Source organism: Pteropus medius, unplaced genomic scaffold (assembly GCF_902729225.1).
Source record: "Pteropus medius unplaced genomic scaffold, Ma_sr-lr_union100, whole genome shotgun sequence".
In the NCBI taxonomy this organism is placed as follows: domain Eukaryota; kingdom Metazoa; phylum Chordata; class Mammalia; order Chiroptera; family Pteropodidae; genus Pteropus; species Pteropus medius.
In genome coordinates, this window is record NW_024342644.1 from 7,411,302 (window position 1) to 7,433,369 (window position 22,068).

At 37.7% G+C, this 22,068-nt stretch overlaps 1 protein-coding gene across 1 annotated transcript in view; it reads right to left on the reverse strand.

Moving 5' to 3' along the window:
- Positions 1-22,068, reverse strand: part of PELI2 (pellino E3 ubiquitin protein ligase family member 2) — a 154,653-nt gene that overhangs the window by 6,580 nt on the left and 126,005 nt on the right. The window contains exons 3-5 of the mRNA XM_039866526.1: positions 14,167-14,268; positions 5,569-5,766; positions 3,778-3,966 (exon numbers count right to left, since the gene is read on the reverse strand). Of these exons, the coding sequence (XP_039722460.1) occupies positions 3,778-3,966; positions 5,569-5,766; positions 14,167-14,268 (489 nt within the window). The remainder of the gene's footprint in view (positions 1-3,777; positions 3,967-5,568; positions 5,767-14,166; positions 14,269-22,068) is intronic.

A 22,068-nucleotide genomic window follows, 5' to 3' on the forward strand; every position in this document is an offset into this window, starting at 1 on the left:
GGACTTGGCTCTCCACTGCTCTCAGGATGAAGCCCAAACTTCTTAACATTCACCCTACGGCCACTTGACTTCTACAGCTGTGGCTCCTGCCTAACTGTGAAACAGGACTGGCCCATGCTGAGAGCACTGAGTTTGGTCTATGAACAGGCCAACCTGGATGGCCCACAGGCATGAGAACCAGTGCCCTCTGCCTCATTCTCTATCACACCTCAAGCCAAATCTACCTCTCAGTTCGGCAAACTCCCACGTATCGTTCAGGTCTCACTGGGGTGTCTCTTTGCCTGGAAGTTTTCCTTTAGTAAAGAGAACAGCCCCTCCCTAATAAGAAAGTACCGAATATTAGTAGTTAGAAAAAGTTAAAGTCCAAATTAAATGACAAATCTTAACACTGACAAGACAAGCACTGTGACTCCTTTCAAATGCCTTGTTAAGTCTGCCTAAGACTCCTCCCCACCCCACGACTACACCGAGTACCCCACAGCCTCTTCCCTTCTCACGGGGTGTCATGAGGCTGTCCTCCCTTGCCGACGACAATAATTCTCAGAGGAGGTCTCATCTGAGCATGAAACTGTGCCTAAGAGAACAATTCCAATGGGGCAAGAAACTGGTTTGGTGGTGGCTAACCGGTTCGACGACCCCCCTTCTTTCCTTCCTGCAGGGCAGTGCTTGGTAAACCACATCTCATGAATTTTGAGTATATGGTCCTTTATTTTCCACATACTCTTGTCTCCCATGTATAGGACAGGTGCCCCTCTGAGGGACTCCTGTATAACTGTGTTCATTGCACAATAGCCTGATGAAGTGCTGCCACACCTGTGACCTTCTCCAGACCACACCATTCGCGGGCAGAGCCCAGGACATCCTCCTCACTGCTGGACCTCAGCTCCCAGCCCCTGCTTAGTCCTAACAACTAACCAATATGGACCGTTACTGTGTACACCACTGCTCCAATCCCTACTTATTATAACAATCCTAGAAGATACGTACTAGCACCACTCCAATTAAATGACTGTGAGGCCAGGCAGAGAGGTCAAGTCATAGATTTAAGGCTGTGGAGCTACTACATGGTAGAATCAGGACTGGAACCTACAGCCTGACTTTGGAACCATTAATACATAGTGGCCACTCAAACAGTAGCCTGTTTTCCCTCTTAACTGTTACTTCTTGTGTGCTATCTCTATCTGTGAACAAAATGATAGTTTTTCTCCAAAATTCAGCATGCGAAAGGCAGCATAGTCAAGATACCACTGTGCAGAGGCAAGGGTTCAGATTTTATTTTTTAATTCTACAAAGAGAAAAAAAAGGCAAGGAGAAGTCACAAGGAATAGACAGGGTTCTGGAAGTAAGAGAGCTGAAACCCAATGGCCCCTATGTATCAGATAGCGAAGCTTCATTTAGAGAATTCAAACCCCGTCCACCACTTGTAAGCAACAGACAACCTTGTAAACCCTGGTTGCTCCCTCTGTAAATGGGAACAGTAACAGCACGGACGCAGAGGGCTGCTGTGAGTAACACCTGAGCGATAACTAACATAAAGCACTCGGTAGAGCCTGCATGTACTAACACTATGGTTATTTTTATAATTTCACTTAAAATTAGGTAAGCAAACCAATTTAACTGCATTTACCTAATTTTACACAAACCAATTTAGTTTAATAAAATACCTCAAATATAATTTGATAAAATACTCAAGAGCCTACTAGAGCGATATTAAAAATGTTACCATATGTTGTCATTAACTAGGTAAATGAGTAGGACACAATTCAAAGTTCATTCGCCTATTTCTCAGGGTGTTAAGCTCCTGAAAAGACATTTCTACCACATTTAAGTATGTCGAGCAAGTACAAAGGACCAAGGTTTCATCATCTGCTGTATTAATGAGCATCTGTGGTGATTTGTTGTTAAAAACACATTAGCATATTGATCCATGTTAAATGCTGAGTATGATATTAATACAAAACCTTCTACCAGTAATAGCTCCACACTAAGGACAGGAAGCAACAACTGCTGTCATAACAAACAAGTATTCTGGACCTCTAGCCGATCTCTTCACTTTCCATATTTTTATATTAAACTGCAAATGAAGAGGACTGCCAGAGACTGTTCCCAAAATCTAATCTCCAGATAGACATAATTTATATGTCTATCCCAGCAACGTGCACAGGACAAGAGTCACATGTGGCAAAGAATCGGTAGGTTTTCGTCTCAGACAAGCTGTTTTCCAAGTTAACAAGAGAGGACTGCAGGAGGAGGGTCCCTTTATGCCCATGGTGTCCCCCACAAGCCCAAGACCAGACTGATGGAAACCTGGAAATCTTTACTGTTGGCTGGGTCAACTGTACACTAATGGCAGGGCACAACTTTATGTAGATCTAAGGTTCCCTTACAGGGAAGATTTCAATATTAGTCTATATTTAAATACAAAAATAGCTTATTGTTTTAGTAGCACCGTGAACTTCTCTGGCACACAGCTGCTTGAGCTGGGCACTACACAATCACTAGAGTGCACAAGACACACATCCTGGGACGTGCCGTCCTGGATAAGCAAGGCCTTTGTGGATTGCTGTGTATGCTTTATATTGGCCCAGGGAGGCCAATGCTCTGGTGTGAACTACCTCAGATGAGAGCCAAGTGTGACATCCATAAGAAGACACTGAGTGGTGGCCAGAGGTCCACTCTCAATCAGGGGGACCTGAGTTGCTATCCCATCTGCTGCACTTCTAATTCTGTGACATTTAGCAATATTTAGCCTCTCTAAGCCACACCTTCCTAATCTATAAAAAATGAGGACAATTCCATTTCTCTGACAAGGCTGCTCTCCTTTTTCTATTTAAAAAATATCTGGTTATCATCTTCTCTCTGAAAAATGCTAGATCACATCCTCTATTTCCCTATTTTTTTCTGTGGGGGTTCTGAAGAAAACATTTGCTCTCTCTTCTTCTAACTTCTACTTAACAATTAATTAAAAGTACTGGAGAGGAAAATTTGTTTTGTGCCCCACAGCTACAGCAAGATCAGAAACCCAGAGCTGCCCATTTAAGGTAAAATTATTTTCCATAGAAGAAAGGGTTAAAGATCCAACTGCTTTAGGGCATTTGGGATACATAGTAATAGTCCTAGGAAAATATTAGCATGCCAAGTCAATGTACTATATAAATTATTTCAAGTAAAAAGCTATAACTATGATTTTGGTGATTTATATAGGGAATTATGTATTAATTTCTTACTATGAACTCAAGAAAAAAGCTAACTTAATTATCTTTTAGTTCCAGAAAGTCTAGTAAATAATTCTATAATTTATAGTTTTCACTAATTAGTCTTAGACTGCTTGGAATTTCTCCAAATTAGCAAAGCTTTACCTAAAAGTAAGTTTCTTCTTTTTTTAAAAAAAATTATTTAATTTATTGGGGTGACACTGGTTAATAAGATTATATGTTTCAAGTGTACAATTCTATCATCTGTATATTGCATTGTTCTTCTTAAAGTGAATTTAAGTGGAATTTTGTGGTGAAGTATATAATAAAAGATCATCCTCTTAAGGTAGTAAGGAGCAAAAGATAATTTTCCTCTGCTACGGGAAAAGCTTCATCTTTAAAGGAAATAATGCCATTTCTCTCTTACTTTCGGGGACTTGCAGAATTCTCATTCCCCTGGATCAGTAGGACACAACGCTTGTACCTGTACTAAGGTTCTGAATTTCAGGGGAAGAAGAGGACAGTCCTCGAGTTAGGTTTTTGTAGGTTGGTACATTTTCCAGTGGGAAGTCCACTCACTCACCAGCTTTCCCCTCTGCTGGGCCGACCTGGTTTCTCGCAAGGTGTACACATCTCCACAGACAGAGATCTCGCGCCAGACCCCGGGCTGGGACTCTTCAGTGAAACCCCCTCTTGGATGCATCACCAGGACGCCGTTTGTAGTGAGTCCATCCATGTGGCCATCGGGGTTTTTCCATTTTGCTGCCTTTTCCTGGAGAGCAGAAAAAGCATACTAAGATTATTTCAAAATGAAGAGATTCTAGAATCCCTTTGAAATATTGGATAGGAGCAAAGGGGAAGACAAGTGGTGAATTTTCATTTTCTATTTAAAGCCAATAATCAGAAGGATAAAATATGCAATTAGCCCAACAATATAAAAGAAGTGGTAAAACAGATGAATAATTTATCTCCAGAGACACATTATATTTATCCTGGGAGCTCAAAAAAATAACCCGTCGCCTGGGCCTCTCCCTTAGAGATTCTTTTTTAAAACCCGCTACGTGATTCCAGAATCTCGTGTGCATTCCTCAGTTCTATTTGTGCAGTGCTTTCATTCTACTATCTAAAGATGTTTTATATGAAGTCATTATCAGGAAAACACACAGAAGGAAGGAAAAACATTTTTATTAAACATACAAAAGTTTAACAAATGTTAAGCCAACAATTTGTGGCCACTAGGTTTTCATACAAATCGGTGATCGTATCCTCAAAAGTGGAAGGGCACAAGCAGCTTGATATAACGGCAAGGCAGACACTTGTGGATGCCTGTGCCATAGTGATTTTGGCTACTCTCTTGGAGACAGAGCCAGATATTGTTCACATGACTCAGAGGTAAATCCCGATGAGCATAAACCAGTTATGACAATCCCAGCCCCTTGCCAATGACAGGTTTAGGGGTAGGCATCTGGCTGAGTTCTGGCCAATGAGACCGGAGTGAGTCTTCTGGGAAGCTTCTTGGAAAGGTTTCTTTGCTTTACAAAAAGGCGAGGAATAAATAGTGCCTCTGCCGCCTCCTAGGCTGGAAGCTGCCCTGCTGCGGGGGATGTGTGGCAGTACAGGAGCCATCTCTCACCCACAGCAGACCTTGCCTGAGAGAGCTGACGTGCCCGGAGAGGCAAAGGGCAAGACAGAAAGAACCTGAGTCCCTGGATGTCACAGAACCACTGAATTAACCAATCATGCAGCTGGCCTTCCTTGGCACCCCCTGTAATATGGGATAATACATTTTTATTATTATTTAGGCCATCTGAGTGTTTTTTATTTTTCTTTGCCCTGCAAAAATGTCCTGATTCAAAGAAGAACTATATCAAAACTAGATATTCACTAAAACTTTTGGGTTTCATTTACATGGAAACCCCATGAATGCAGAGATTTTAAAACTGTTTTGTTCTCTGTGATGTCACAACTATAACAGCCAATATGGAATATAGAAAGTGAATTTTTTGAATGAATGAATTAACATTTTCCTTTGAACTCTAATTATCTAAATTTGACCATTTTACTTTTCGCTCTGAAATAAACCCCCTTAAATCTACCATAAATACCTTATGCATGATGTTAATATAAACTTTAAAAAAGAAATTCCTGTACATATTATAATTAATACAGCAAATACGACAAATAACAAGTAATGACAATTATTTTCAGATTTTAAATAACAGCTTTTCAATTGGCTGTCTGAATACTAAAATCTCAAAATTTAACTGCGGGGGGCAGGTATCATGCAAAGCAACGTTTTCAGCCACAATAAAATGTTATATATGATAATAATGCATGTTTTACTTGAAACAATGTGCTTATCAATAGTACTTACTCCAAGAAATATGTTTTTGGAAGAGTCGAACCCAGCTGCGAATATCCGTGCCGTATAAGGTTCATTCCTGTCACAGACAATTCTGCAGGCAAACCTAGATATGGTGCTTTGTGTAATCTGGGCTTCGTCATTGTTCTGGCTGCCAGAAATCGTGTCTGTAACCACGAAGTCGATCGGGCTTTCGGTTGATCTGCCCACCTAAGTAAATCAAAATACTCATAACTCACTTGAAACGAGTGTTCAGGATGCCTTTTAACATTCATTACCTCTGCTCTGAAGGTCAGAATTTAAAGAAAAAAATTTTAGTTCTGCTTCTTTTCTTGTATGACTGAAGGAGATGTCGCAGTAACCAACGACCAGATTTTAAATATTAAGAAAGAAAGAAGCTTAACTTTCTATTCTGGAGGAGGAAAACGGGTCTTACCCCAAAAAGACTATCTCTTGGATCAGGCAGAAGGATTACTTTCATGGCAAATCGTATGTGTGTGTCTGCGTGTGTGCATGGCAAATTGTGTGTGTGTGTAAGGGAAGCCAACAAAGGAACTCTTGCCACCTGTCCCCCTCCTCCTTGCCCAGCTCCAAGGACTGGGTTTGCCCACCAAGTCAATCAACCAGCGACTCACAGCACAGAGCAAGAACAGACCAAATCCAGACATACACATCAGGTCCCTGTTATACCATTCCTCAGTGTGAGAATGACGCAACAGGCTATACAAAACAGCCCCAACTTTGAAATGCAAGCAAATGAAAGATTTAAGAAGCTGGTCTTAACATTTCAATTTTGGATTTTTAAAGAACTCTCTTGGGAAAATCTAAAAAGTTGCCAATAATATTATATTGGCTTACTTTCCTTGGAAAGTTTAAAGGCTGCCAGAAAGAATGTATTTCATTAGCAAGATCTTAAGAGTTCAAGTAAAGCTTTTCATATTCAATAAATCCAAATAAGACAGGCACTGCTCTGTCCTGGGAAGTGGGAGGAGTAAGCATCTGTTTACAAAAAAGGAAATTCTCAAGGCAAATAGTAAAACATTTATGTAATGATGTGCTATGAATCTCTAACTGGAAAACAGTGATAAATGTTATATATGGCAAAGAGACTTCCTAACTTAAAATCATTTATATGTAAACGAATCATTTCTCACTAAATATATTAATGTTCTAACAATAATGTCTTTCATTCTGAGGCTGCCAGTGGGAAGAACATGGAGCCCCTAGATGTGTACATATAAGGCCCACAAAAGTCGATTTTTCAGCTATCTTTATCTTGACCTCAAAATTCTATTTAAAACAAACACTGTAATACACTTTTAATCCAAATGAATAAAGGGAAAGTATTTAATAAATCTTGCATAATTTAGTTCTATTTGCTTCCTGGAACAATATTAAATTTCTTTTGTAAATCTCACATATACATTCTCATGCATACACTATCTTGTTAAACCCGCCAACAACAGACATTTATTTTCTCTTGTTTTTTTATGAAACTTAGTTTCTTGTCTTAATGAAATGTGCCTGGAAAAAATTAAACCACTGGGTTCATTGAAACTCATCAACTTAAAGAGATGCATATTGCCTGAATGTATGCATTTTAGGTTTAGAAAACATATAACTTGTTTAAATGCATACATTCAGGCAATATGCATCTCTTTAAGATTTTCTTAGATTCCACAAAGAAGTGATATCATATAGTATTTGTCATTGTCTGACTTATTTCTAAACAAATACATATGTAAAATATTTCACAAATATAGAAATCATAAAGGAGAAAATAAAGGCTACTCCAAACTCAAGAACAAACCCATCCTGAATCTCTATTACAATGAAGCTTAGGAATGAAATGTGAAGTTTTAAAACTGCCTGGTCATCACACAAAACCCAGAGTTATCACGACGACAGTCTCTGATCTAATTTCTGTCACCTCCACAGAAAAGGGCAATCACTTTCAAGTTCTGTTATAAGCTCGAAGCTAAAACCACACCCTAGTAGAATGTCACACAACTGTTCTTTGTCTACAGAGATTATTCTCTTCAAGAAAGGCCATTCTGATTTTACTCCAATGTATTAATGTCTTGATGAATTAACTGAAATTGACTGTAAAACATGACATTTTATTCCAACTGAAACATACTGTTAGGATCAATTATTTCAAGCCATGATACTTATCTGACTGGTCATCTAAGATTTGTTTATCAACTCACTTCCACTTACATCTGTAGAGTGCTAGAAAAATTTTATACTTTAGGACACAAATCTCATGTTGTTTTTTCCCAGGAAAAATCTGAGCCATTTTCCTACCAAAAATTCACCCAATGTGGAAAACTTAGATTCTTTTGACTATTGACATTTTAAAGGCAGTCGTGTACACAAGCCAAGATGCTTCTGAATTTCATCTGATATTCTTATAGTGCGGGTATTCATGTAGCAGCCCTAGGGAAATTTTACTCCTTACTACTGACACTTACAGACACATCATCCTTTCATTAAAATAATGAAACCCTTCCGGGCCAGTTGGTAAATAGCCCCCTTCCCTTCGCTTTCTGTTCTCTCCCTAGGTAATCTCATCAAATCCCATTTATTAGCCACAAAGCCCTGATCTCTCCCCCGAGCTTCAGACTTTATATCTTAATATAAATGAGAGAAGTTTGGGTTTGCCTGGTTGTCAGTCAAAGTCAGCACAGGTAAGATGGTACTGAAGCACCTGAAAGGGCCTCCCTCACATTTCCCGGATCAATTCTTCCCATGTCTCTGCCTCTGCAACCTTCTTTTCTGACTTCCCTCCCATGACAAGGATGAAATATTGCTGCTTCCACCCAAGACCAATCTCTTCACTAATGCTTGGGATCCCAATATTCTCCCATTTCCAAGGACTTTGCTCCTGTTATTTGCTCCTGCCTTCTCTCTCTCCTGAATCCTCATTTTCTTTCTTGATATTGGATCAAGCCATCCAGCTATCACATTCTGGAGCTTCTTAAACTGTGACTCTGTAAGGCAACGGACTAGTTTTGTTTGCTTTTTAAATTTCAACTTGCCACTGATACCTTTTAAAAAAAAAAACAATAAAAATGACTAGTAGAAAAATGATCATCTGCTTGGATGTTTCAGGAATATGAAGCTGCTATAACAGTTTCCAAACACCTCCTCCTCTCAATTTCCTAACTCATCTCACTCTGTACTGTTAACAGACACTTCACTGCTATGCTGCATATAGTTGAGTAGCACCGCTCCAGACTAGTCTCTAATTTTTAAAAATGCTTTTCTTTGCCTGCAAGCAACCCTCAAGCTGTAGTCCCATTTCTCTGATTCACTTAATTGCAATACTTCTTAAAAAAACCCATCATTAGTTACTACTGCCACTTCCTTACTCATCCCCTTAACTTCTCCCTCAGCCCACTCCAACTGAACTTCTCAAGTGAGCTTCTCTCCCACAGCTCTACTGAAACCACTCTTGCTGGGATTTCCAGGGCTTATAATCAGCCAGTATATCCTGGTCCATTTGTACCTGGTATTAAAATAATGAAACCCTTCCAGGCCAGTTGGTAAACAGCCCCCTTCCCTTCGCTTTCTGTTCTCTCCCTAGGTAATCTCATCAAATCCCATTTATTAGCCACAAAGCCCTGATCTCTCCCCCGAGCTTCAGACTAGCACACTCAATCTCCACTTGGATATCTAATAGGCATCTCAAGTGCAACATGTTCCAAACAGAACCTGGATCCCCCTTCCACCCTTATATGCCCTGTGTCAATGACGGGCATCCAATTTGCTCAGGCTAAAAATCAACACCCCAGAACTATCCTTGATTCTTTACTTTCCTCTACACCCACGTTTAACTTTGTGTAAATCCTGTCAACTTCACCTCCAAAACACATCTTCGATCCTTCCAACTTCCCCCACTTTAGTTCCAGTTACTAACAGCTCTTAATTAGATTGCAACACCTTAGCCTCCAAACTAGTCTCCCAGTTTTCACACTGGCCTCCTACATTCTACTCTAGACAGTTGGAATTACATACCTCTCTCTTGCATTAAATCCTCCAACAGCTTCTCTGAATTCCTAGAATAAAACCTAAGTTCCTCACTTGGTCTAAAGACCTTTCTTCTCCAAGGTCACCTCATTTTACTTCCCTTCTCCTTCACTCTGCTCCTGCCATGGGGCCTTGGTACTCTGCCTGGAATATTTGCTCATTTGTGGTCTGTTTGCTTCCTCTAGAATGTAGGCTCCATGAGAGGGAAGCCTTAGTAGTCTATCTATAGGAACTAGATGAGTATCTGATACATAGTAGGTGCTTAAGAAATGAAACTGATAAATGGAATATTATGACAGTGAGCTTGAACCCTGTGAGACAGATACATAAACACACGTACACATAGTTTTAAGAAATAACTATTGCAAAAATGTTGATATTCTTTGACATTTTTCTCAATTACATAGATGCTAATGTTACCATCTAAAACTATTATAAACCAACTAAGTTAAAAACCAAACAAACAAAAACTAAAAACATAAGGCATTGCACCACCCAGGTTCAAAGCCTATGAAACTGAGAAATCAGAGGGGAAAAGACCACTAACACTGACTTTGGGACCTGGTCACTATTCTTACCCTCATGATCAGAATGTATTTGGTGTCACACTTCACTTTAAAGACTTTGATATTTCATCACTTCCTTTGATTTATTTCATAAATGATTTTCTTCTTTATATTTTACTTTCGCAAGAGTTATGCTCTTTTCTTTTTTCTCTTTTTAGTTATCCCTACTCTAGAAAATAACTAACATCTTATTCTGACTATATTAACTCGGAGTTTCTCACCCTTAACCCATCTGTTAAGTTCAGATCTAGTTTTGATGTTCTTATTTCGGGCAGTAATATTTCGGAGCTCTAAACCCTACAATCTGATTCCACGGAGGGAAATGCAGCACAAGGCTCTTTTTTGGTTCATTCTGATGTTCTGATTTTAAATGCTCAATTAACCCAGAAATCACTTTTAATATGCAATGGCTAAAAGGAACAGACCTTAACACCAAGGTGTGTGCTTCAGAAATATAAATGCTACATTGCTTTTAACTCTATGATTTTTATCAATGGTCAGTTTTGGATATATAAACTTGTTAAAGGAAGGAAAAAATGAAAACTTTGATTTTTCCGGGACTTCTAAGAGTTGCTTAATTCTATTCTGTTTAGAGTGATCTGACATTAATCTTCCAATATGTCCAGTTAGTCTGCTAATGGAATGAGATTATTTTAGTAAAAGTGACAAATGTGTTATGGTTTCTTAATTAAAGTCTATACATTCTTATTGAATTACCGCGCTTTATTTAAAAAGGTTGAGTGGTACTACACAGACGATGTAGAATTCAGGAGACCAAAATCTTAGTTCTGCCACTAATGCCTTTTCTGCCCTTAGTTTAAATTACCTTTCCTTTTAAAGACCCAGATTTCTTAGCTATGAAATTAAGTTTGAAACTAAGCTATGCAATTGGTTTGGCATATGGTATTTCTCAGTGTGGTCCACAGGGCTCCTGAGATCTTTTCAAGGGGCTAGGTCCATGAAGATAAAATTGCTTTCATGATAATAAAAAGATGTCATTTGCCTTTTCTACTGTGCTGACACGTGTTCCGATGATGCCAAAGCAATGATGTGCGTTAGCAGGAACCCAAGCAGTGGCACTACACTGTACTAATGGTCATTGTATTCTTCACTGCCATGCACGTGCAGTTAAAAAAAAAAAACAATTCCAATTTCATGTAAGTATGCTTTTGATGAAGCAGCACAAAATTATTTTTTTAATCTTAAGTCTTTCAATATTCTGTGTAACAAACTGGGAAGTATGCATAAAGCACTTAGAAGTTTATGATACTATGGAGGTTTCTCAAAAAATGAAAAGTAAAACTACCACGTGATCAGCAATCTTACTTCTGGGTTTTATCCAAAAGAACTGAAATCAGGATCTTGAAGAGACATTGGCTACCCCCATATTCACCGTAACATTATTTACATTGGCCAAGATATGAAAACAGCCTAATGTCAACAGGTGAATGGATAAAAGAAACTGTGGTACATACATACAATGGAATATTACTTAGCCTTAAAAAGAAGGAAATTCTGGCATATGAGACAACACAGGTGAATTTAGGGGTGAAACACAGGTGAAATAAGACAGTCACAGAAGGAGAAAAAAATGCATGATCCCACTTCTAAGAACTATCTAAAATAGTCAAATCCATAGAAACAGTAGAATGGTGGTTGCCAGAAACTGAAGACAGAGGGGAGTGAGGAGATACTGGTTAACAGGATAAGTTCGTTACACAAGGTGACTAAGTTCTAGAGATGTGCTGGACAACATTGTGCCTACAGTTAAAAGTACTGTATAATATACTTAAAAATTTGTCAAGAGGGTAGACCTCATGTCAGGTATTCATACCATGATTAAACAAAAAAAAAGGTCATTAACAGGAGCTGAAAAAAATCCAGCTCAATCTTTATTTCATTCTACATTTGCAGAGATGAAAAGGAAGAAAGTGAACAACTGGGATAGAATGTGACTGTACAATAGTGAAGAATACACTCTTTATGTCAGAACGTGTCACTAAAGAATAGCAATGAAGTAACATATGCCATCACAGTAAGTTGTTAATTTTAAGTGATAAAAAATGTACTACCTACAAATGTAAAATTTTCTTGATTCACCTTTTTAGTACTGAGAATCTTCTCTCTATGTAAAATGGTAAAAAATCTTACAAATGGAAGATATATAATTTTAGAAAGTATTAACAATTTATTATGAAGTCCCATAAAAATATCAACAGGGAGGTATTCACATATTTAGGAAGAGATTTTAGTAGAACAAAAAGAAAAATACATTAAGATTATAAAATGAAATGGCATGAAGAGTAAAACTACCTAATATTTTGTCTAAATATGATAAAATCTTACTTTCGAGTTCAAACTGGCACTTAAATAACTATGTCCCTATGACTGTGATGATGACTATGACTCTACCTATCTATCTATCTAGTACTGTTTTTTAAAAAATAGCTAACAAATTCACAAGATTCAAAAAAAATAAAAAAGTGTGAAATACCTCCAAGTGTATCACCTGCCTTGTCCTCTTCTCCAACAAGCAACTGCTTTATTTAATGCATATAGCATTATTTAAATAATTTAATTATACTAATTTAATATTTAATAATTAATATGCTATTTAAAATTTAACATATTTAATAACATTAATTATTTACTTTATTAACATTTAACATTAAGTAATCTTAACTGAATATAATACTATCAATGGCTTAATATATTTAATAATATTAATATTAATTCATTAAATAAGTTTGGAACTCTTTCCGCATATGTAGAGCTTTTTCTCGTTCCGTTTTACAGCTTTGGAGGCCCCCACTGCGTGCTTGTCTCCAAATTCACAGAACTAGTCCCCTACTGAAGGACATTTAAGCTATTACACTATGCCTGGAGCAATAACTTGGTAAAAATGTCATTTTATGTGTATGCAGGGATACTGTAAGTCTTCAGAAAGAGAAGAGCTTTAGAAAGAGAAGAGTTAAGTCTAAGAACATAAGTGTTTTGTATTTGTCATAGGTATTTCCAAATCAACAACCCACAGAGGTCATACGATGTAGGAGAGTGTCTCCCCACATCTCTGACAAATCCTTTTGGATTTCTGCTAATCTTTTAAGTGAACAATAGTATCGCTGTGTGATCTGAATTCACATTTCTCTCTTTATAAGTGAGGTTGAACATATTTTCTTATTTTTGATGTTATTACATGATACTTTGACATTTATTTCAACAACCTTTAATTAATCATTTAACTCCATACAGAAATGCAAAGCCTCACGGTTTCCAATCTGTGCTTAATTTTTTATTTCATTAGCTTTAATTTTAATTGGCTATTGTTTTAAAGTACCAAATCTTGGAAATATTCTCTTCTTTTTAAATTAATTGACTTTTTCCTTTACTACGTCCTCCTGCTTTCTTTTGATGTCTTTCCGGACTTTCTATTATATGCTACTAAAATTATTCCTGCACTTGTCCTCTACTTTCTTACTGTCATTTTTTAAAAAGGACTTTTTGCGATAAATGTTTAGTGCCTTGATTTCCTTCCTCCCTCCCTCCCTTGCTTTTTTCTTTCCACATTATAAAGGCACTTAAGTTTTTACATTTCTTTTGAGTATGATGTTGGTCACATCTCATGAGTTTTGCTATATAGTGTTACCATAATTATTTTAAAAGAGGCCTATAATTGTAATTTTGATGTCATCTTTGATCCAAGTGTTATTTAGGAACATGTTGGCTTTTAAATGTGGCTGGCTATAAAAATTTTTATTCTTGTTATTAAAGTCTATTTTTATTGCATTGAGATCTGTGACTATAGCCTCTCTCTACATATTTTTGCAATTTTAGAACTAAGTTTTTTCTTAGTCTTTCAAAAACCAAATAGGAATAATTTTTATGCTATCCTCATCTCTTTCTCCTTGGGTACCACCAAAGGCTAATGTACCAGAAGTTCTGATTACATATCAAAATAAAGAACTGAAGGAAAAATGTCTAAAATTTCCATTAAAAAAAAGGAAGATGTTACCTGAAACATATCCGTATCTTTATCATGTGTGTACTCGACCACCACAGTCTGATTCCTTGACAGAGTGTACGATATACTGTGTTGACCTTTGCAGCTGATAGCCTAATAATGAAATTAAAAAATATTCATTACAATTTAATTTCAACAACTTAACCACACTCCTGTTTGTAGTTAAGAGATACCGTCCTACCAGCAAAACTCAACACAAGCCAGCATTTCCCTACCAGTCAGAGCCTGTGCTGAGCAGCCAATAGTCACCATTCTGGTTTTACCAAATATTCTATGTTAATATGAATAATATTGTACTTACATCAAATCAAAATTAATTTACTAGTTTACAAAACTTAATTTAAATCATATTCCCGGAAAAACATACACTTTCTCTATGTTTCTTTAACTCAATGATAGGATTTTTAGACTAATATAATTTATTTAAAATTTTAAACTTTATTTCACATTATAACAACTAAGTCAATAATATTTTGTTATAGTTATTTTTCCTACATATAGATTATAATCATAGTAATTATAATCACAGTAAAAGAATCATTGAAGTTATAAATGTTCTATAAGAATTTCTATATAATTCACTTTTCTAGACAATGATAATTATATTTATACTCTGTTCTACATCTTACTTAAATCTTATATAAGCAGTTGCTTAACCAAGATACTTATTGAATTAATAATAAGTAAGGTAGCTAAGTTAGTTTTATCTTTTATATTTTTAGCTAAAGTTAATAGTCTTTTACAAAAGAATCTAGAAACCAATAATACAATGTTATTCTTATTTTCTCCATAATGATATATTTGAACATATCTTAAGTTGTGGTCACATACTTTTAAATTTTAAATTAACAAAGGCGTTTATTTAAATTGTACTCCAAATTATTTCAATTACATTTTATCCATTCTAAGTTATCTTCATTTCTACTGTTTTACATTAAGCATAATAAAACTTTAATAAGCCTATCTATTAAACATTTACTGAATGATGATACTGTACGAAGAGTAAGAAAGCATTTGGAAGTAACTGGACATATATAGCATGTTAATGAAAATGTCTGAACATTTATATTTGACCAATATAATTGCGTAGAGTAATAAATAGTACAAGATTCCAAATCATGTTTGAAGTTAGCCTTGTTCATCTCATGGTTATTTAATCATTTGCCCTGAGAAACTGAATGATTGAACTGATGTTCTGTTGTATGTGCTTCATTAAGATAATACAAGTATTATAAATAATAATTTACATATTCGATATGGTCAGGAATCTAAAAAATAGTTCTTAGACTACTTAATTCCAGTAACAAATATAATCTTAAATTTTCATTGGTCTGAATCAGATAAATTCAACGGTATTGATAAAAGTGACATTTTTTGAAAGTGAAATTAATAAAGAACTATTTCCAATTTAAGATAAGTGGATGTTTATCTTTACAGTTAAGTAAAAAAAAAATGCTTTAAGAAAAATGATCTTATTACACTCAAACTTATAAAACTAATAACCAGAGAGTAATACTATAGTAACTTATTTCAGGGTTCATTAAAAAGTGTCTATTGCATTTACAAGTACCCAATTTACAAATACATTGACTCAAACACAACTTTCTAGGCACATATTACATAAAATGTCAGAATAAGGAGCTAACAAATGTCATAACAGAATACCTTTTAAAAAGTTATACATTTTTATGGTGGTACCTCCTGAAGTACAGTGTTTCTCAAACTTCCACCAAAGTTGCTTTTACTGGAAGAGAGTTACCTGAAGCCCTAGAGACGTCTGGGAGAACAGCCCTGAAGTAAAGTTTCTCAAGCTTAAAACATCATAATTTAAAATTATTATGAATTTTCTATTCTGCTCTATATGCCTACAGTTTTAACATTTAAACATTTCTACCAAATTTACTGGGACATTGGTGCCCCAGAAAGACTCACCATGCTCACCCATGACCTAGCACAGCCCTCAGCACACTTCCCACACGAAACCCTTCCACTCTGGGGAGCACCAGAAATTGCCATTTCACAGGCCCTAAGTTGTCACTGGACCCAATTCTTCTAAGGTGTTTTATTCTAAAACCATTTTTGTAACCAAAACTATTATAAGCCTGCCTATGTAACACATAAAAAAGGCTATTTATAGGAAAAGTGACACCATACCTGGGAACTGCCCATAGCAAAGAGTACGAAGACCTAGGATGGCCTCTGCCTGGCCGCCCCCAAACAGGGTAGAAAGCATGGGGACTCTGAGGCCTTTAATGATCCAGTTAGTTGAGTCCACTAAAGAAAATTTTGAGTCCACTAAAGAAAATTTACAATTTCAAAGTGTGTGTGTGTGTGTGTGTGTGTGTGTGTGTGTGTGTGTGTGTGTGTAATATGGCTAAATGTGACTCTCCAGAGTTAGGAAATGGTGAATGCTTTGGAGCTAGAAAAATACTTTCTGAGACTTTTTGGTTAAGAAAGTCCCAGCTGAGGGTTACATTCTGGAAGCCCCCGGATTTGGAGAAGATAAGGAAGTAGGAACAGATTCTGCAGGGAGAAACAAGTCCCAGAAGGAGGTGAGTGGCTCTGAGACAGCAGGCAATGCACTCACTCCCCTGTAGCAGGGATCCTGATGAATGAGGTGTGATATCCACCTTTAAGTCCTGGCAGTGATTTCCCTGTTCATGCTGAGCCAGGAGAGGAAGCCTGCTTGTGAAGGGCCCTAAGGGCTGGCGCCTAGGGCCCAAACGGGCTGCACCCACAGGGTGGAGAAGCATGGTGATCAGTGGGCCCTGGAAGACTGGGATTGAAGCCAGGACTGAGATTTGGAGGAAAAAGTGGCAGTCAAAACCAGAACACCTAAGGCCACCACTGGGATCTTCAGAAATAAATGGAGAGGTGCTGACTTTCCTTGATGACATGAATTAGGACTCACAGAATCTTGTTTGCATATTTAAGTCTAGAGTGAGACCAGACTTGGGTGGTTGGGGGAAGTTAAGAGGAGAGTTTAAGGCTGACATCAGTTGTTGCTTTTTTTCTGGAAGTATATAAGGCATTAAGCTTTTTATTTTGGTTAGATGTATCCATTTTTCAGCAATAATCTTTATCATTTAAAATGACTTTCAGAAATACAGCTTCTAGTAAATTACAGATTCACTGACTTGAGTCAATCATTTTAAGTATTACGGAAATAAAATTTTCCCTAAGGCACTAAGTTGCTTTGAAATCTATTTCTGAAATATCAGAAAAAAAAGAGTAGGCAAAGCTTTCTCTTGGCACTCGCTATAATTTAGTTCAAACACAATTACTGTAACATAATGTGATTTTACTATACCAACTCAAATTTGGAAATGAAACTTTAAAATTCTAAGGAAAACCAGCTCAACTAGCTTGCCTGGTAGACCACACAGATTTCTCATATTCACTTTTCTATTCTGAGGAGAAGGAGGCAAGGTTGCCACTTCCCTTTCCTAACACTGTGAGTGCCTCAAAGGCAGACCTGGCCTTACCCTTTCTTCCACGCCTGGTACTGAGGGCACGTGGGCATTCAGTGAACGTCAGATGACCGAATGGACTGCTACGGATGCAAGATGAGATTTAGACCTTCTTTCCTCAGGTCTTCCCTTCCTCAAGCCTACTTTTCACCAGCACAGGTACCAATAGTGACACTCTCAGCTCCAATTTATCACGTGTGAATTTTATCGCGTTAAACTATCACAATTGGACAATTACAGATCAGACAATTATAATTACACATCCACAGAACAAAGGATTCTAACTTTATCCAGTTTAGGAATTTAAAGCACTACTCTGCAATCCCAAATGTCCAAACCAGGCTCTTTCAGAGCCAAGATACTTTCTATATTTTCTGAGATTTATCCTACTTGTGTCACAGGCTCGGGCTCAGCTCAGCCATCCTGTGCCATTCAGGGGAATAGCTAGAATTGGTTGTCCTGGTTCAACTCTAAATATCAGAGAGTTTCCTAAGCCTCCAGACTTTAAAACAAACATGATTCATAATGTCTACAGAAATTCTTCCATCTTATAAACCCACGTGTACACACATAAAGGCCCTTATAAAGATGTATAATGTGTAATGATACCAGGAAGGCAATTCTGCAAGATGTATAACGGGATGGATACATGTCTTCATGGCAGCCAAAGGAGCTTTCATTCATATTTTAAAAATATAAGGGAAATTATCAAATCTTTTATTTGTAAAGAAGCAGTGGGCTTAGCTCTCAGTCACAAAGTAAAAGAAGAAAAGCCCACTGAGAAACTGTTTCTAGAAAATACTAATTTATCATAGCTATGATTTAGCCATTTAATTCAAGCTCTATAAGGCTTCTAAGTGAACCTTCAGCCACTGTGTAGGGAAAGAAAATGGAATTCATCGCTGTGGCGGACATTGTTGGTTACCTACCTGATGCCTTTCTCTCTGCTAGGAGAGCTGGCTTCCCATGAAAAAGCCTGAAAATGCCACGCCTGGTTCTCCTAGTCTCCTCTGAAGCTAGCACATGGAAATGCAACCCCGTCCTCACCACTGTGGAGCTCCTGGGGATGGGAGACGTTAAGAGAGATTCTTTCCTTTCTCTGTTAATAAAAAATTAATGTGATGTTTGCAGCTGAGGTAGCCATCTTGTAACATGAGAGGAAGGTCACAGACTCTCAGAGAAGCAGACTGTGCCCTGACGTCTGTGAGCCGAATCAAATCTTAAACTGTCTGCCCCAGATTTATCCGAGAAAAATGAGGGTTTTAGGTTGCCTTTCGTTGGGTATTCTATTACTTGCAGTCTAAAGCATTATTAAATTGTTTGGACCCAACTTTTTTCTCTCTTCCTGGGTTTCCTATTTCAGTCAACAGCACGACCATATTTCCCATCACTCCGACTTAAAAGCTTCATGTCATCTCAGAGACCTCTCTTGTCACTGCTGTCCATATACAATTAGCATTATTACCATCATACTTAACCTACTGGTGAGTGAAAGCCAGGCTCACTGATTTTACTGCATTAAGGCAAAAATCAAATACAAAGTAGAACAAACCATGTGTAACATTTCACTTTTTCTCCTCATATATAAAGTAGTTGTTGGGCAACCAGTAATTGCAAAACTGATTTATCCCCCAAAGGAGTTTTACAATCAGCTCCTTTATAGCCCATAACTTTCTGCTTTGAAGATTACTAGGTGTAATCTGATTCATCTCCCCTTGAATCTGGGCTGCCCTTAGTAATGTGTCTGCCCTTAGTAATGTGTCTGATCAACAGGATGCTGCAGCAATCACATGTGGGACTTTGAGTCTAGGTCGATGAAGCTTTGCAGCTTCCCCTGGCCACCACTGAACAATAGCTCTTGGAGTCCTGAGCCATCCAAGAAAAAGCCCAAGCTACAGGGAGAGTCCCTGGAGACTGGAGTGCCATGTGGGGAGAGCAAGGCCACAGAGAACCAAGACCCAGACGTGTGAGTGAAGGAGCCACCTTGGAAATGAGTCTTTTACAGTTCCAGGTACCCCAGCATTTGCCATGTGAATCAGAGACAAACTGCCCACAGGTGCCCTCCCCGAATTCCCGACCCACCAAAGTATGAACAAAATCAAATGTTTCTTGCTAAGCCACTAAGTTCTGCAGTAGTTAACTACACAACAAAAGACAACTGGACCAATCAGTTTTCAAGGCCTACTGGTGCCAGAGCATTTTTCTGATTTGTTAATATTTATGATAACTCACATAAGACATCATGGTGATTTGTGTATTCGCCTTACCCATACCCTTGGGCAGGGGACAGGTGTAGGTATCACAGTGCTTTTACTCAAAACAGGGGTTGTCTTCCTAATGGATGTTTCATGTGCTCCTGAATGCATGTTAAGAGGCTGTCTGTGGTTAGAGTAAATATACATCTTTACTGTGTGTGGTAATCTTCAGTTGCTGGATGACTGAGATGTGAAAAAAATTTTATATTAGTGTTTAAAACGACTACTTATAGATTAATTTATAAAAGGATTCAAAGCATTTTCATAAAGGCAAAAGCCACTAAGCATGTCACATGGAAATTTTTAGTCCTTACATATTTGGAGCAGGAACAGAGAGGATACTAGAAGACAGGAGAAGAAGATAACCAGTTACGTTAGAAGTTATGAAGCCAAACTCTGGCAAACCACATGTAATATGTATGCCAACGGGCATGCCTTCCTAGACCAATCCTCGTTCAAGAGAACACACGTGTGCACATGTGTGTGGGTGGGTGAGAGAGAATCTGAGTTTCGAATGAAATGAAATTCTTTTTCTTCACATAGACATCTAATTTTTCTACTACTATGTCTTAGAATCAAATGACTCAAGAGTTTAATAATCTCTCTTGTCTAGATGTCCTGGATGCTGATTATTATAAAACCAGTTACTGCTCTCAGGTTACACAGTGTCTAAGTCAGATAAATGTATTTTTGGAAACACAGAACCCAGCATAGTTTCTTTCTGCTTGTCAAAAGAAAGGGACACACACCTGGTATGGCTTATGCGTTGAAGGAAGCTTTTCCAGATAAACCTCAGAGCTGCTCTGAAGAGCTCTGCATCATGTGACCTAACATGGTGGTATTTTGTGATGCTGTTCATTGAACCCCATCCTTCCATTTCCAACAAAACATCTCAAAAAGAAGTCATAGATGCTCTAACAGCCCACCCACTGGGGACAGTCCTAGGAAATGTCCTATACACTCACTCTACTTGCAGAGGCAGTGACCTCTTTGTCTTTTGGGGTCCACCAAGAAACATCACATAAGCTTGTATTTTCAATGGCTTTCTAAATGATATCCACGACTCGGCACTCTGTAATAAGGCACAATAGAGTAAGTACAGGCTCCCCAATTATTCTGCATGTTTCAAGCAAGTTTATTTTCAGCTACTTTAACTGTTAATTCTAATTTGTAAGTTAATATTTCAGCCTATCATACAATTTAAATAAATAACAGCAAAACTACAGTGCAGAAAAGACCTGATAAAATGGAAAAATAACTACACTGGCCCCTCACAGCCGTTCTGGTTACTAAACACAAGCGTTCTATGACAGGGTGCATTGCTAGAGAAAAAAAACATTTTAATGGGTATGGAAAAACATAATAATGGAATCTATATGGGGGTAGGACTGAATGGGGCCAATGAATCAAACCTTCTTAGTTCAAAAACAACTTCTGATGTTTATGTTTATGATAGAAATGTGCGCATTTACGAGCAAATGAATGAGTTTGCCGTGAGCTGCTCAGCAGCCTGGAAATACTACTGAATGATTTTGCTACATAGCACTGTGTACATGGTGATGCTGGGGCAGAGTGGGTTTGGGGGAACGATACTATAAGGTATCAGCATATGGTTACATGATAGCTGCCCTGTGAGGTCACTGGCAGTGCAGCACCTTACTGCACTACCGATTGATAATCCAGCATGTGGCTGAACATCAGCAAAAGAAAACACTGTGTCAGACGGTTGTCTTGATATGACTACCTGGTTTATCCTGCTGAGCTCCAAGTTCACATGCACTTTAGGAAGGGAAAATAAGACCATGAGTGGACACCGCAAAGGTCAAGTTGGTTAGCAGGTTCTGATGTTGAGAAAAGAACATGTTGGACCCCAGGTTTGAATCCTAGTTCAGTCCAAATCACACAACCTCTGTGAGCCTTCAGTTATTACCTTTATGCTTCATCAGCAGAGGGAGTCAATGTTAGTAGCACTGATTTCACTGTATTTAAAGCAGAAGCAACAATATACAACATGGCACTGTCTCTCCTCAAATACAAACCTGTACTTAGAGCACTGCTTCATGACCCAAAGAAGTTTATCACCAGTTCCTTGTAGTCTATAACATATGCTTTGGAGATTATTATTCTGTTTAGTTTTAAATACGTTAGATATTGACTATATTAATTAG